Raw genomic sequence first — 14,305 nt, 5'->3', positions numbered from 1 at the left:
AGTCAGCGTCAATAGGACTTGCTGATGGATTGGATGTGGAGTGAATAAAAAGCAGAGGCAAGAATGACTCCCCAGGAGCACAAGGATGCCAGCCACTGCAGGAAACCTAGACAGAAGAAGGGCCTACGGGAACTTCTTCCCTAATGATTCCTCCCTCACCAAACAGGCAAAGGCCTGGGCTTAAAGCTCCCATTACATCCCTGCTGCTGCTCATTACAGCAGGCTGCCCTCACCCTTGTCCCACCAGACAGAGGGAGCATGCAAATTAGCCACTCTAAGGCTGTGTCCTTATCTGTGACTGGGCCTACCTGCCTGAGCACATTGCAAGGACTAAATAGAATGTCTGGCACAGACTTGACTCCAGGTGCTGGCCTGGCCTCCATGGCCCAGGGCCAGCCTCACAGTGGGCCCCTGTCGAGCCAACCTGTGGTGGCAGCAACCCCTTCCCCACCTGGGAATGCCAGGTTTCTCCCATGGGAGGGAGGGCATTTCCAGGTAGCCAGAGCCCCACCCTTCAGCTGGAAAAGCACCCAAGGTCACTTCTAGATCCAATTCAGAGTCCCCAGAATAACTCTTTTCATCCCCCAAGCCCTAGACCTGAGTGTGTCCCATCAAGAGAGAGAAGGTCACTCTTGTCCCCTTAAGCCAAAGGGGAGCATGGGAATGGGCAATCACATCCTGGCAAAACAAATACCAGAGACCAAGCACTGTGGGCACTGCATCACTTTATTTCTTTGGTTTTCAAACTTTACTCTTGAACAAGGCAAATTCAGTCTCCCACCTGCCTGGCCGCTTTGTGATCTCTCACTGAAGATGGGCCTCCAGCTCCGAGGAGATGCTCAGCAGAAAGGTGGAATCCCCAACAGACAGCCAGGCTGGCCGAGGACTGCAGGGTCCCAGCAGGTGGATCAAGCACCCACAAGCAGAGACTCTGGGCCATAATCTGCAAACAGAGCCTGCATCTCCTCCCAGCCTTGCCCCACCTGGTACCACACTCCTTGCAGGGGACAGGCCAGCCCCTCAGTGATCTCCAGTGCCTCAAGATCTCCGGTGCCTCAATGCCATCCCTTAGAGGCCATCTGTGGTTCTTTCTATACATCCCTGCTGCTGCTCCTGCTGACCTGGCACCTTCTCCCTTGGGGATGCCAGGCACAAACTGCTGATCAGCTCCACATTTGATTTTCTTTCTTTTTTTTTTCTAAGAGATGGGGTCTCACTACATTGCCCAGGCTGGTCTCTAACTCCTAGCCTCAAGTGATCTTCCTGCCTTGGCCTCCCAAAGTGCTAGGATTACAGGCATAAGCCACCACACCTGGCCCCCATATTCGAGCCTAATGTTCCTTTGGGAAACAACTGAGTAAAGAGGATGCCAACCCCCAAAAGAAACAGAAGATAACGTTCTGCCCAGTGGGACCGATGATCATGCTATAACGCTCTTTTTGTCCCCAGGAAAAGCTGAAAGCAGCTCTAGCTAACCAACCCCTCTCTAAACCCCCTGACATACATACAGCTTCCAACTCCAGCAAGGGGGCCAGCCAACCCACTCAAATCAAAACCAAAAACTAAATCATAACAGTAAAAATATGACCAGCAAACAACGAAAGAGGATATCTCTGGTCCCACAGTTTCCTACGGGAGACCAGATGGCTGGTTTCTGGCATTCTCTGTCCTGGAGCCAGAAAATAACACAAATATACCCTTGGACTTAGGGTAGACACTGTGGGACCCAGAGCAAAGGACATCCTGGCCAAGCCTGGGGTCAGCTCAGGTCCCTGACCCTCTCCAAACTGGTCCCCCTTCTTTCCAGCCCCTTTTGTACCTCCCTGTCAGCCATCTACCAGGGTCAGGCCGTCATAGAGGGCTCGCTTCCACATGTAGTATGTGGAGCGGGCAGTGAGGGGAAAGAGGGCACTGAACTCCTTGTAGGAGGGAAAGCTCTTGGACTGGAAGCGCTTCTGCAAGAACAGCTTGGCCTGGGCCTTGAACTTTGTGGTAGCGATCATGTCCATCACCAGCATCCGGCCCTCCCTGCCACCCGCTGCTGCCACCACAGGTTGGCTCAGCAAGGGCCCACTGTGGGGCTGGCCCTGGGCTGTGGTCCCCTCCTGCAGGGCCCCCTCTCTGGAAGGCCCTCCCTCTATATCTTCTGCAGAAGCCCCCACAGGTGGAGCCATCATAGCTGTCACATCCCTGCCAGCCTCCTTCTCCTGCTTCTCCTCAGCCTCCTGCCCCCCTTTGCCCAAGGTGGGGACCGGCACCTGAAGTTTGGACAGGCCTCTGGGCCAACCCCGAGCAAGACTCTTCCAGACCCAAAAGGCAGAAGGTGACAGGCTGGGGTAGCGGAGGCGGAAGCGGCAGAAAGGGAGATGCCCACTCAGCACCTGCCTGCGGGCAGCCCTGCGCAGACGCCTCTGCCAACGGGACAGGGGCATCCTTAGTGGCAGGAGCTCCCCGGGGGCGGGAGGCTCCTCACCTGTGGCATTCCCTGCCCCCTCTTCCGCCTCACTCTTCCAAGGAATTACAGCCCCTTCCCCAACAGATGCTGGCTGGGGAGTCCCAGCAGCAGAGAGGGCTGGTGCCGGCTTGAAGCTGGGGTTCCTCCGGAGGGCCTTTCGCCGCCAATTATAATAGGTGGACCGTGAGATGCCAGGGAACCTGCGTTTGAAGCAGCGATAGGGTACCAGTGTGTTCAGGGAGATGCAATGCTCCAGGTACAACTTGGCCCGCTGCATTAAGACCATTCCAGGGCTTGACACCGCCAGTGCGGAGCACTCCAGCTCCTCCTCAGCCACCTGCTCCTCCGGCAGCTTCTCCAGCTCCTCCATGCCCAGCACCTCCCTGGGGGGCAAGGCCGGGCAGGTGCCAGAGCCCAGCAGCTCATGCTTCCAGGCATAGTAGGTTGAGCGGGAGATCTCCGGGAACCGCTGGAGGAACTGCTGAAGTGGCACGACGCCCCCCCGGTGGAAGCTGTCCTGCAGGAAGTGCTTGGCGGAGAAGCGGGCAGCAACCTTCTGCCGGTGCTCCTGGGACTGCCGCCGCCAGCGGTAGAAGGTGCTCTTGGTGACGCTGTAGCGCTCACAGAGGTGAGAGTAGCTGAGGCCAGGTTCACGGTTGAGCAGCTCCAGGGTCTTGGCCGGCGATGACAGTGGGGCCAGGGCTGGAAGAGCTGGGGCCACGCCAGGGGCACCTTCAGCCTCCACCTCTTCCAGCCCCACCACAGGGGCAAAGTACTGGTGGCGGAAGAAGTGGCTGGTGAGGGGCTGGCCAGCCCACATGATGTGCAGCGTGGAGGGCACGTGGTCGCAGCGGCGGGGCCGGATGACACGGTTGAAGTAGGGCCGGATCTTGAGGTTGCGCATGGGGTAGATGGAGTAGATGTTCCGCTGGAGGACAGAGGCGAGAGCATACAAGTGCCACACATTGGAGAAGCTGCTGGGGAAACAGGAGGCCTTGACGTCAGCATCGAAGATGGCCTCCAGCGTGGCGGGGGGCAAGCTGGTCATCTCAGGGGACTCCTCAGAGCATAGGGAGTAGCGCACGGCCTGCAGCATCACTTTGGAGTCGATCATGCCCTGGAGGTAGTAGTGTCTGTGCAGCAGCATCTCTACCACGGTGCGGGCCCGCAGCTCCAGGCTGAGGCCTGCGTCACCCCACAGCAGCATGCTGGCCGCCTCGAACAGCAGGCTGCCCTCCCCCTTGCACACCAGTGGCAGCATGTTCCGTGGAGCATCCTCTGGATACAGGCTCAGGGCCACCGAGTCCACTTCCAGCACCTGGAGGCCAGGGCCTCCCTCCCAGCAGGTGGGGAGAGTGAAGGAAGACAGGACCTGCTTGGCCTCCAAGGCAGCACCTACGAGACCCTCCAGGCCTTCGCACTCCACTGCCTCCTGCAGCTCCTGCAGCACCTTCTGCACCAGCTGGTTCCGAGAAGTCATCCTGCCAGGGCAAAAGATAAAGGGGCAATAGTCAGGTCGAAGTGCCCAGATGATGACTAGCAAAGGTGCCCTGTCCACTCCTGCACTTTCTCCCAAAAGGTAATGTCTATCTGCTCCCATCCTCCCAGAACAGACGGGATTGGTTCATCACTGAATGGTACTGAGGAAAAGTGTGGTCTCTAGAACCTGGCTTTGAATCCTGGCTCTGACATAAGCTTGGTCACCTTGGATCACTTAACCTCTCTATGCTCCTGTTCATTTTCTATAAAATGGGAATGGTGTTTTAAAATCTGCTTTATAGGCCAGGCACAGTGGCTTACACCTGTAATCCTAGCACTTTGGGAGGCCAAGGCAGATGAATCACTTGAGGTCAGGAGTTCGAGACCAGCCTGGCCAACATGGTGAAACCCCATCTCTACTAAAAATACAAAAATTTGCCAGGCATAGTGGCAAGAGCCTGTAATCCCAGCTACTCTGGAGCCTGTAATCCCAGAAGAATCACTTAAACCCAGGAGCCAGAGGTTGCAGTGAGCTGAGTTAGAGCCACTGCACTCCAGCCTGGGCAACAAAGTGAGACTGTCTCCAAAAGGGAAAAAAAATTAATAAAATATGCTTGAGTTGTTCTGGGCATAAATGAGACAATAAAGAGATGTTGGCTGGGCGTGGTGGCTCATGCCTGTAATCTTAGCACTTTGGGAGGCTGAGGTGGGTGGACTGCTTGAGTCCAGGAGTTCGAGACCAGCCTGAGCAACATGGCAAAACCCCATCTCTACAAAAAATACAAAAATTAGCTGGACACAGTGGCATGTGCCTATAGTCCCGGCTACTTGGGAGGCTGAGGCAGGAGGATCATCTGAGCCTGGGAATCCGAGGCTGCAGTGAGCAATGCTCGCACCACTGCACTCCAGCCAGGGTGACAGGAGTGAGACTCTGTCTCAAAAAAAAAAGAGAGAGAGGCCAGGTGCAGTGGCTCATGCACTTTGGGAGGCTGAGGCAGGCAGATCACTTAAGGTCAGGAGTTTGAGGCCAGCCTGGCCAACATAGTGAAACCCCATTGCTACTAAAAATACAAAAAAAAAAGTTAGCCAGGCATGGTGGAATGCACCTGTAATCTCAGCTACTCAGAAGGCTGAGGCACGAGAATCACTTGAACTTGGGAGGTGGAGGCCGCAGTGAGTAGAGATCATGCCACTGTGCTCAAGCATGGGTGACAGACCGAGACTCTGTCTCAAATAAATAAATAAATATAAATGATGCTTTTTTTTTTTAAAAGAAAAGAAAGAAAACCGTTATCCTTAAGTACATGTCGTTTTCAATACTGGGTGTAATCAAATGGGGCATACTTATAACACGCTTGCTGCAACCCGAGGTATGATGAATGTCTCCATTGGATGATTGTTCTGCTTTTCTGATAAATTAGCTCCCTTTAGCATGATATACAATTTTTACTTGAAAGAAAGTCTAATAGACACTGGTCATTCAGATTTGGATATATTTGGCAGATATTTTCTCAAAAATGAATGAAGTGAGACTGTAATTTCAAGGGAAACAACTATTTGCTGCCAATAAAAACTTATTAGCTTCCATCCGAAAATTCCAATTTTTCTGATGAGATCAGTGGTGACAAATTTTTTTTTTTTTTTTTTTTTTTGAGACTGAGTCTCGTTCTGTCACCCAGGCTGGAGTGCAGTGGCGCAATCTCGACTGGCTGCAACCTCTACCTCCCGGGTTCAAGAGATTTGCCTGCCTCAGCCACCCGAGTAGCTGGGATTACAGGCGCACGCCACCATGCCCAGCTAATTTTTGTATTTTTAGTAGAGACGGGGTTTCACCATGTTGGCCAGGCTGGTCTCAAACTCCTGACCTCAACTGATCTGCCCGCCTCAGCTTCCCAAAGTGCTGGGATTACAGGTGTGAGCCATCACGCCCAGCCCTAACAAATATAATTTTTTATGCTGTATAATGAATTGTCAATTGTTTCCACTAAAGATCTACATCACTCAGTGAACATTTTCCAAATAGCCAATGGGTGCTGTTACAAAGTCATGCACTTGTAGAAGAATCATTCAAAGTATAAAAGAAACCCATGGGGCTGGGTGTGGTGGCTCACGCCTATAATCCCAGCACTTTGGGAGGCCGACACGGGCGGATCACGAGCAGATCACGAGCTCAGGAGATCGAGACCATCCTGGCCAACGTGGTGAAACCCCGTCTCTACTAAAAATACAAAAATTAGCCAGGAGTGGCAGCACATGCCTGTGGTCCCAGCTACTCAGGAGGCTGAGGCAGGAGAATTGCTTGAACCCGGGAGGCAGAGGCTGCAGTGAGCCAAGATTGCATCACTGCACTCCACTCTGGGGACAGAGCGAGACTCCATCTCAAAAAAAAAAAAAAAAAAAAGACCCATGGATTTTAATATAACAGGGTACAAAAAGTTCATGGATATGGTTTCAAATTCCACATTATAACTAAGCTTTGAGAAGCTACTGCTTGTAAAGTTTTGGAATAATATCAAAAAAAATCCACTGAAAAAGTCATCAAAATACTCCTTTTTCCATCTATATATCTAGATGAAGTAAGATTTTCTTCAGATGCTTCCACCAAAACAATATATCAAAACAGATTGAATATAGAAAGATATGAGAAAGTACTCATCTTCTTTTAAACCAAATACTATGGAGATACAGAAAAATGTAAAATGTAAAAATGTAGAATAATGTGCTCTCGGACATTATTTAACATTTTTCCAAGTCTCCATAGTATCTGGTTTAAAAGAAGATAGGCCGAGGCAGGCAGATCACTTGAGGTCGGGAGTTCAAGACCAGCCTGGCTAACATGGTGAAACTCTGTCTCTACTAAAAATACAAAAATCCATCCTGGCTAGCACGGTGAAAGCCCGTCTCCACTAAAAATACAAAAAATTAGCCGGACACGCTGGCGGGCGCCTCTAGTCCCAGCTACTCGGGAGGCTGAGGCAGGAGAATGGCGTGAACCCGGGAGGCGGAGCTTGCAGTGAGCCAAGATCACGCCACTACAGTCCAGCCTGGACGACAGAGTGAGACTCCATCTCAAAAAAAAAAAAAAAAAGTAGTTTTTTTGCTCTGGAAATGTCACTTCTCATGAAAATGATTGTTACTGTATAACAGGCTTTTTAAAATTTATTTCTTATTTTTAATTTTGTGTACAATATACACTGGTAGATATAACCTATATAAACAAAAGGTTTTCAGGGTCTGCAGACCGTACAGGAGTCCTGAAACCAAAAAGTTTGAGAAGTGCTGCCCCAGAACAAAAACAGCCTTTCAAAGGGGCAGCAACAATCTATTCACTGCACAAAGATCTAATAACTATGATTTACTGAGCATTTACTATTTGCCATGCACTGTCCTAATCCTGACACTAATACTTTAAGTACTACCATTATCCCCAATTTACAGGTGAGGAAACTGAGGCAACTGAAGTTAACCTAATTTGCCCAAGGTCACAATACAAGTTAGTTGAAACCAAACACTTTTTTTCTTTTTTTTGAGACAGAATCTCACTCTATCACCCAGGCTGGGGTACAGTGGCTCATTCTTTGCTCACTACAACCTCCGCCCCCAGGGTTAAAGCGATTCTCCTGCCTCAGCCTCCTGAGTAACTAGGACTGTAGGCACATGCCACCACGCCCAGCTTATTTTGTAAAGATGGGGTTTCACCATGTCCGACAGGGTGGTCTCATGGTCTCAAACTCCTGACCTCAGGTGATCCACCCACCTTGGCCTCCCAAAGTGCTGGGATTACAGGCGTGAGCCACCATGCCTGGCCCCAAATGCTCTTTAGGGTCTGCGATTCATCTCCTGTTTAAACCATTAACCACCTTTTAACACAAAACTAATCATCTCAATTATTGGTATGTTTTTATTGTTCAGTTGCAAAGCAGAGTGGTATTCCTTCATAGACACTTTTTACATTAGGAGAGGGACCATTATCCTTTCTGGTTTCTCAGATCATGTTCTCAAATTAAACTTGTTCTCAGAGTTCAATAAATTGCTTTAGATGACCCTTTGGTTTAAAAATGGTGTTTGGGTATATACATTTTTCAGATCAAACTGTACGCTTAAGGCCAGGCGTGGTGGCACACGCCTATAATCCCAGCACTTTGGGAGGCTGAGGCAGGAAGATCACTTGAGCATAGTTCGAGGTTACAGTGAGCTATGATCACGCCACCGGACTTCAGCCTGAGCAACAGAGGAGACTGTCCCCAAAAAGCAAAACAAAACAAAAAAGCTACATTTGAAAGGAGTGGATGAATGCGAATTGTAATTTAGTAAAAATGTTTTAAAAAATTAAAAGTAGGGCTGGGGCGCAGTGGCTCACACCTGTAATCCCAGCACTTTGGGAGGCTGAGGCAGGTGGATCACGAGATCAGGAGTTCAAGACCAGCCTGGCCAAGATGGTGAAACCCCGTCTCTACTAAAAATACAAAAATTAGCCAGGTGCAGCGGCAGGTGCCTGTTATCCCAGCTACTCGGGAGTCCGAGGCAGAAGAATTGGTTGAACCTGGGCAGCAGAGGTTGCAGTGAGCCGAGATCGCCCACCGCACTCCAGCCTGGGTGACAGAGTGAGACTCCATCTCAAAAATAAAAAATAAAAAATAGATAAAAAAAATTAAAAGTACTGAGGCCGGGCATGGTGGTGGCTCAGGCCTGTAATCCCAGCACTTTGGGAGGACGAGGCAGGTGGATCACAAGGTCAAGAGATCAAGACCATCCTGGACAACATGGTGAAACCCTGTGTCTACTAAAAATACAAAAAAAAAAAAATTAGCTGGGCATGGTGGCCTGCGCCTGTAGTCCCAGCTACTCGGGAGGCTGAGGCAGGAGAATCACTTGAACCCAAGAGACGGAGGTTGTAGTGAGCCAAGATCGCACCACTGTACTCTAGCCTGGAAACAGAGCGAGACTCCGTCTCAAAAGAAAAAAGTACTGAGGGAACAGCCACCAGAATTTTACTTGATAACCAAAGAAGGAAAGTCGTTTAAAAATTGGTAATCAGCCCAAGTGCAGTGGCTCATGCCTGTAATCCCAGAACTTTGGGAGGCTGAAGTGGGCAGATAGCTCGAGCCCTAGGAGTTAGAGACCAGCCTGGACAACATAACATAACCCCATCTCTACGAAAAAAAAAAAATTAGCCTGCATAGTAGCGTGTGCCTGTAGTCCCAGCTACTCAGGAGGCTGAGGTGGATAACCTGAGCCTCAGGGGGCTGAGATTACGCCACTGCACTCCAGCCCGGGTGTCAGAGTGAGACTGTCTTAAAAAAAAAAAAAAAAAAAAACCTAGTAATCAGAATCACCTTTGGATAAAATTTCTAGGCTGTGGATTTCTTTAAAATGTGTATATTATAACAAATCTGGTATAACCTCTCACCATATTTCTATTTGTACCATATCATTTAACTCTAGAAGTTGGCTTTTATTAATCTGTCAACTTTTATGCCTTTTATATTTACTTTAAAAAGAAAACTATTACTTTTCTTTGGATTCAGGAGATAATCCATATCAGTCCTTAGTAAAGACAGCACTTAACATTATACAATTTTTAAAAAAGGAATCCTGAAGAACAAACTGTGTACACACAGACAAGCTTTTTCATTTTGGCAGACAATGATGTCAACAAGCAAGACGTTGGGTTTTTGTTTTCCTTGCATTATGTCACTTGTTGAATGCTATTTTACAACTGCATACAAATGAGTGCTCTGCTAGCTACTTTGTAAACAAAATTAGGAAAATAGCTACCATTTACTGACTGCTTCCTATGTGCATTTAACTAGGTAATTCAACCAAGATCTCAGGAAAAACAAGAGGGAACAATATACTGAAGCTGTGTGGATATTTTTATACTCTTACACGCAATTAGCCGATTTCCTGAGGAGAGCATGGTGTTCCCTGAAGTGTTAACAAGTATCTGCCAGCTTTTCACCCTCAAGCATTTGGAGTTCAGGCTTTTCAGAGGTAATTTTGTTTATATGTGGTTCTCACCTTCCTTCCATGTGAACTACAATTCCATCACACCTATGCTATCTGCAGGATCCCTAGTCCGAGTTCACACCTGGAGGCTCCGGGTTTACATTAAGTAGCTTTCCCAAGACCACACAGCTTTTAAAAGCTACAAAGTCTAAGCAGCCTGATTCTCAAGCTCCCCTTCTAAGCACCATAATTCCATCATCCAAAATTCTCATTATCCAATGGATCCAGAAACTTATGGATTTTTAGGACTTTAAGACAAACCTGGCCATTTTACAGATAAGGAAATTGAGGTCCACAAAGGTAAAGTCGACTTGCCTGAATTCATGCAGCAGTGTCCAGATACCTTCCAACACAACGTCCAGATATGCCACACTTCCTCTTGCACAGTCCCCACCTGTCCCCACCCTCCTCGTCCCACCCTATCTACTCTTCCCAGGCCCAGTTCCACCCGGCTCCACCCAATTTCATTCCTTTCTCTTCCCCAAAGAGGTAGGAGGTACAAGTATGTGATACCCCACTTCTGGCTTCCTCAAAAGCTTAAGGAAAAGAAGCTCCACACCCACTCCCAACCCACAGATGGATTGGCCCACCAGAGAATAGGGCCGTGTGGAAAGGGTAGGGACTGCACGGGGAAGCCTATCACTCTTAAGTAGACAATTGATGATGGGGTTCAGGTGCAACAGTCTTTTTGGCAATGGCTCTCTTCCTAGAAGTGCAATGCAAAGCACACAGGCCGGTTGCCAGGTGCATTCAGGGAAGGAGGTGCAAAAAGTGATAGCTAATCTATGGACTTTGCCCAGCTGGCCTGCCCTGGCCCCCACAACTCTTGGAAGTGATCTGAAAAGGTATGAAACCAAGGAGGCAAGGCACACTCGGGATTGCACAGGCTCATCCCCTCCTCTTGCCTGAGATTAGAAGGGCGGGGGTAAAGGCAGGACATCCAGAGGCATCCAGCCAGGATCTTAGCTCCAGTAAAGCCAAGGAATGAATGAATGGCCACAGGCTACTCTGCAGGGCACTCACAGCCTCGCCTTCACCAAGGTCAGCCTCCCTGCTCCCCCATTCTTTATTTCAAGCATATGGGGTCTCAGAACCCAGGTCTGGCCTCTTGTCCCCTGCGTCTTAAGAGTGAGCCAGGAATCTGGGTGGGCCAAGGGATGGAGGGGCAAGAGATCTGCTGTTAGGAGCCTGGCCTGGTCTTTAGAACAAAATCCTTCCCCACCAGCCTCATTCTGGGCTCTAGCTTACCATGGATACCATGTTCTCAGCCCTCCCTTTTCTTCCTCTCCCTCCCAAAGCAGGCGCTGTGTTCTCTATAGTCAACCTGCACATGGGCCACCAGGTCTCAGTAAGGCTGTGGGTTTGATTCTCCCCTGGATGGCTGGCTCCTCACCCAGCCTTGCCCCGTGCCTCTCTGCCCTGCCCTCCCTGCCCTGGCCACACCAGCCCGACTGCACAGGCTGCGCCCTGCCAGGGCCTAAGGGAGCGCCAGCCATCTTTGCTCCCTCCCCGGTGGCCCTGGAGGCCCAGCTGGGCAAGGGCAGCTGCCAGGGTTGGCTGGTGGCAGCCAAGCCTTTGGGCTGTGACTTCCCAAGGAAATTCCCACCACCAAGGGTAGTGGCTGCACCTTGGGTCACAGGGGTGGGCCTGAGGCCACCAAGTCAATCCAGCCCAGTTCAGTTGCTCTACTGGACCACGTGTTTGGAAGGGAGGAAGAGTGCAGCCCACAAGGGGAAGCAGCACAGGCTCCCGGTTGCCCCTTAAGGTGCCAGGAGGCAATGAGTGGCAAAAGAGGGAGCTGGCAGGTCTGGGGCTCCAGGGACGAGGGATCCAACCTGAGAAGCCCGGGGAACCTGGGGAGGGACCGAGGCCAGACCATTGTGTAGGGTGGGGAAAGGAGATAGGCAGACAGGTGGGGGTGGGGACAGGGCTGGAGGTGGAGGTGGGGGTGGGGAGAAAGAGAACTTGAAACAATGCGTCCTCTCCCTCTACATACACACCCAGACACACACACACCACAGCATCTTCACGGGGTCACTCCTTGACCTGGGCCCAGTAGGGTCCCGAGATCATCCCTGACCCCGCTGGAGCCTCCAAACTGTACGGGGCACCCCCACCCTTCCTAGTTTTGAGGAAACTCGCTGTTTTACTGACCTGGAGGGTGACCCAGAGCCCTGGGGGCATCCACTTCTCGCTCCACCTTCCAGTCTGGGACATTTAAGTCACCCTGTGGGGAAAGGCCTTCTCAGGCAGCGTCCCCAGCCGAGCTCGTCTCACTCCAGAACCAGTTTCATATCTGTAGAGGACCATTGAGCATGGACCGTCTACAGCCAACTGGCCGGTGGGGAAGCGGCTTAAGCCACTCCCCCCAGGAAATCGCCCACCCTCAAGTGCTCTGTACCAAGATGAAAGAAGTGCAAATTCGGGGGTCACTTCCAATGGTAAAGTGATAGCAGCTATTGTCATCCACTCTCCCCAGCTGGGGGTGTTAAAGTGCCCTGACCCAGCTCTGAAACAAACCCCAAACTGCCCAGAGAAAAGTTGAAAGAAAGTTGAAAGATTTCCAAAGAGTTTGGGGGGAGGGGAGGGAATGGGAGGAGAAGGTTCAGATCGAAAGACTTAGGGGAAGAAAGTCTGTGGCCAGGCTTGCAGAGGAGGTTGAAGAGAGCAAAGCTGGGGCCCAGAAACTAGCTATGGATAATTGCTTAAGAGAAATACCTTGAGGCTCTCTGAACCCTCAAAATGCATCTCTTTGTGAGGCAGCTCTCACCAACCCCAGTCCTGTAAGACAGGCAGAACCAGGCAGACTGGAGAGCTACTCACGGCCCTATGATGGGGCAGTCTCCCTTCCCATCCAGGAAGGCCCCACTTTCTCTAAAGGCTGCATCTTCACCATTCTCTGAGCATCCCCCAGGCTTGGGGCTCAACACCTCTCATTCCCAAAGCAAGCCTGGGCCAGAGCTGCATCTGTTAGGAGCCAGGGGACCTATCCCAGGGCACCTAACTTACTGAGCCCCACTGAAAGGTGGGGGCACGCAGTACCTGCAGCTTCGGTCCCTCCCCCACGGCTCACCTAGGGCCCAGGGGCCTCAAATAATCCCAGGAGGAACCAGTCCAGCCCCTGCTGATGGGGGAGGTGAAGGCCTCAGGATTGCAGCCTTGGTGGCAGCTTCCCCCCAAGGGGCTTTCCAGCCTGGCTTTAACCCTTTGGAGTGCTGTAGCTAACTGCTTCTTTCCAATTCCACCCACATCTCCTCCGTGCTGTCTTTCCCCTGACAACCACTGTAAAATGCCCCCATGCATCCATTATGCTCCAGCTCCACTATTAGCATTTTCTCCTCTCTCAATCACAGCTCCACAGTTATCACCAAAAGCAAAAATCCTTCACTAAACACCCTTTCCCAGGGGCACTGGAAGAAGAGCCGCCACACTTGAACTCAAGTCCAGTTCCTGCATCTTAATCACACCCGCCCCACCCACCAGGAATGGCAGTGGCCTGAGGCTGTGGCTTAGCGGGTGTCTTGGACTTGGGTTTGAATGCCAATCCTGCCCCTTACTAGAATGTGGCCTTGGGCAAATTGTTTAACCCCTCCCAGCCTGACTTTGTGGTTAATGGGGTATAGCACCTACCCCAGAGAGTCATTGGGTAAATTCCACGAGATGATAAAATTTAAAACATTTAGAACTCTGCTTGGCACAAAGAAAGTGTATTCTAGTTCTCAGCCTTTCCAGTTAATTTGAAATTATTTTTAAATTCTTAATATAAATATGCTGTATTTTAAAAGTTTTGGAGAATAGTGGTTATCTCATAGGAGGAGACAGAATTACGAAATACCTTTTCTTTCCACACTATGTTCTCTCTGTGCTGTTTGACATTTTATAAAAAACGTCTGCATTACTTGCTATCATTTTAAAAAGCAATGAAGATAATTTTAAAATTTTTTAAAGGCTAATGGAATCTTTCGAAGCGTTTTTAAAAAAGAAAGTAGTGAAAAAACAAAAAGGTCTGTTGGCTTTTCCATTACAAAAGTAAGAGTGTTATTTAAGAATAATTGGGAAATTTTTTTAAAGTAAAGTAAAAGGAAGAAAAATTACCTATAATCCCATTATCTAAAGACAGCTATTGTTAACATCTCAGTATATTTTGTTCTAATCCAGTTATTTTTTCTTAGAATTACACAAGTTAAGCATTCTCTTTACAAAAGATTGAAATAATACAGAATAAAATGGCCAGGCGTGGTAGTGCATGCCTATAGTCCCAGCCTACTCGGAAGGCTGGGGCCAGAGGATTGCTTGAGTCCAGAAGGTAGAAGCTGCAGTGAGCTATGATGGCACTGTTGCACCACTACACTCCAGCGTGGG

The 14,305-nt window shown here is 49.8% G+C and overlaps 1 protein-coding gene across 1 annotated transcript; it reads right to left on the bottom strand.

Annotated features, from left to right (window-relative positions):
* Positions 1–708: 708 nt before the first annotated feature.
* On the bottom strand, positions 709–12,442 carry VRTN (vertebrae development associated). The gene is made up of 2 exons (XM_055360926.2): positions 12,098–12,442; positions 709–3,936 (listed from the first exon to the last, which is right to left on the bottom strand). The coding sequence occupies exon 2, from the start codon at positions 3,933–3,935 to the stop codon at positions 1,827–1,829; it is 2,109 nt and encodes a 702-aa protein (XP_055216901.2). The 5' UTR covers position 3,936; positions 12,098–12,442; the 3' UTR covers positions 709–1,826.
* Positions 12,443–14,305: the final 1,863 nt, after the last annotated feature.

Source organism: Gorilla gorilla, chromosome 15 (genome assembly GCF_029281585.2).
Source record: "Gorilla gorilla gorilla isolate KB3781 chromosome 15, NHGRI_mGorGor1-v2.1_pri, whole genome shotgun sequence".
NCBI lineage: Eukaryota > Metazoa > Chordata > Mammalia > Primates > Hominidae > Gorilla > Gorilla gorilla.
The sequence above is the reverse complement of the archived record's forward strand: the minus strand, read 5'-3'. Positions and strand labels throughout refer to the sequence as shown.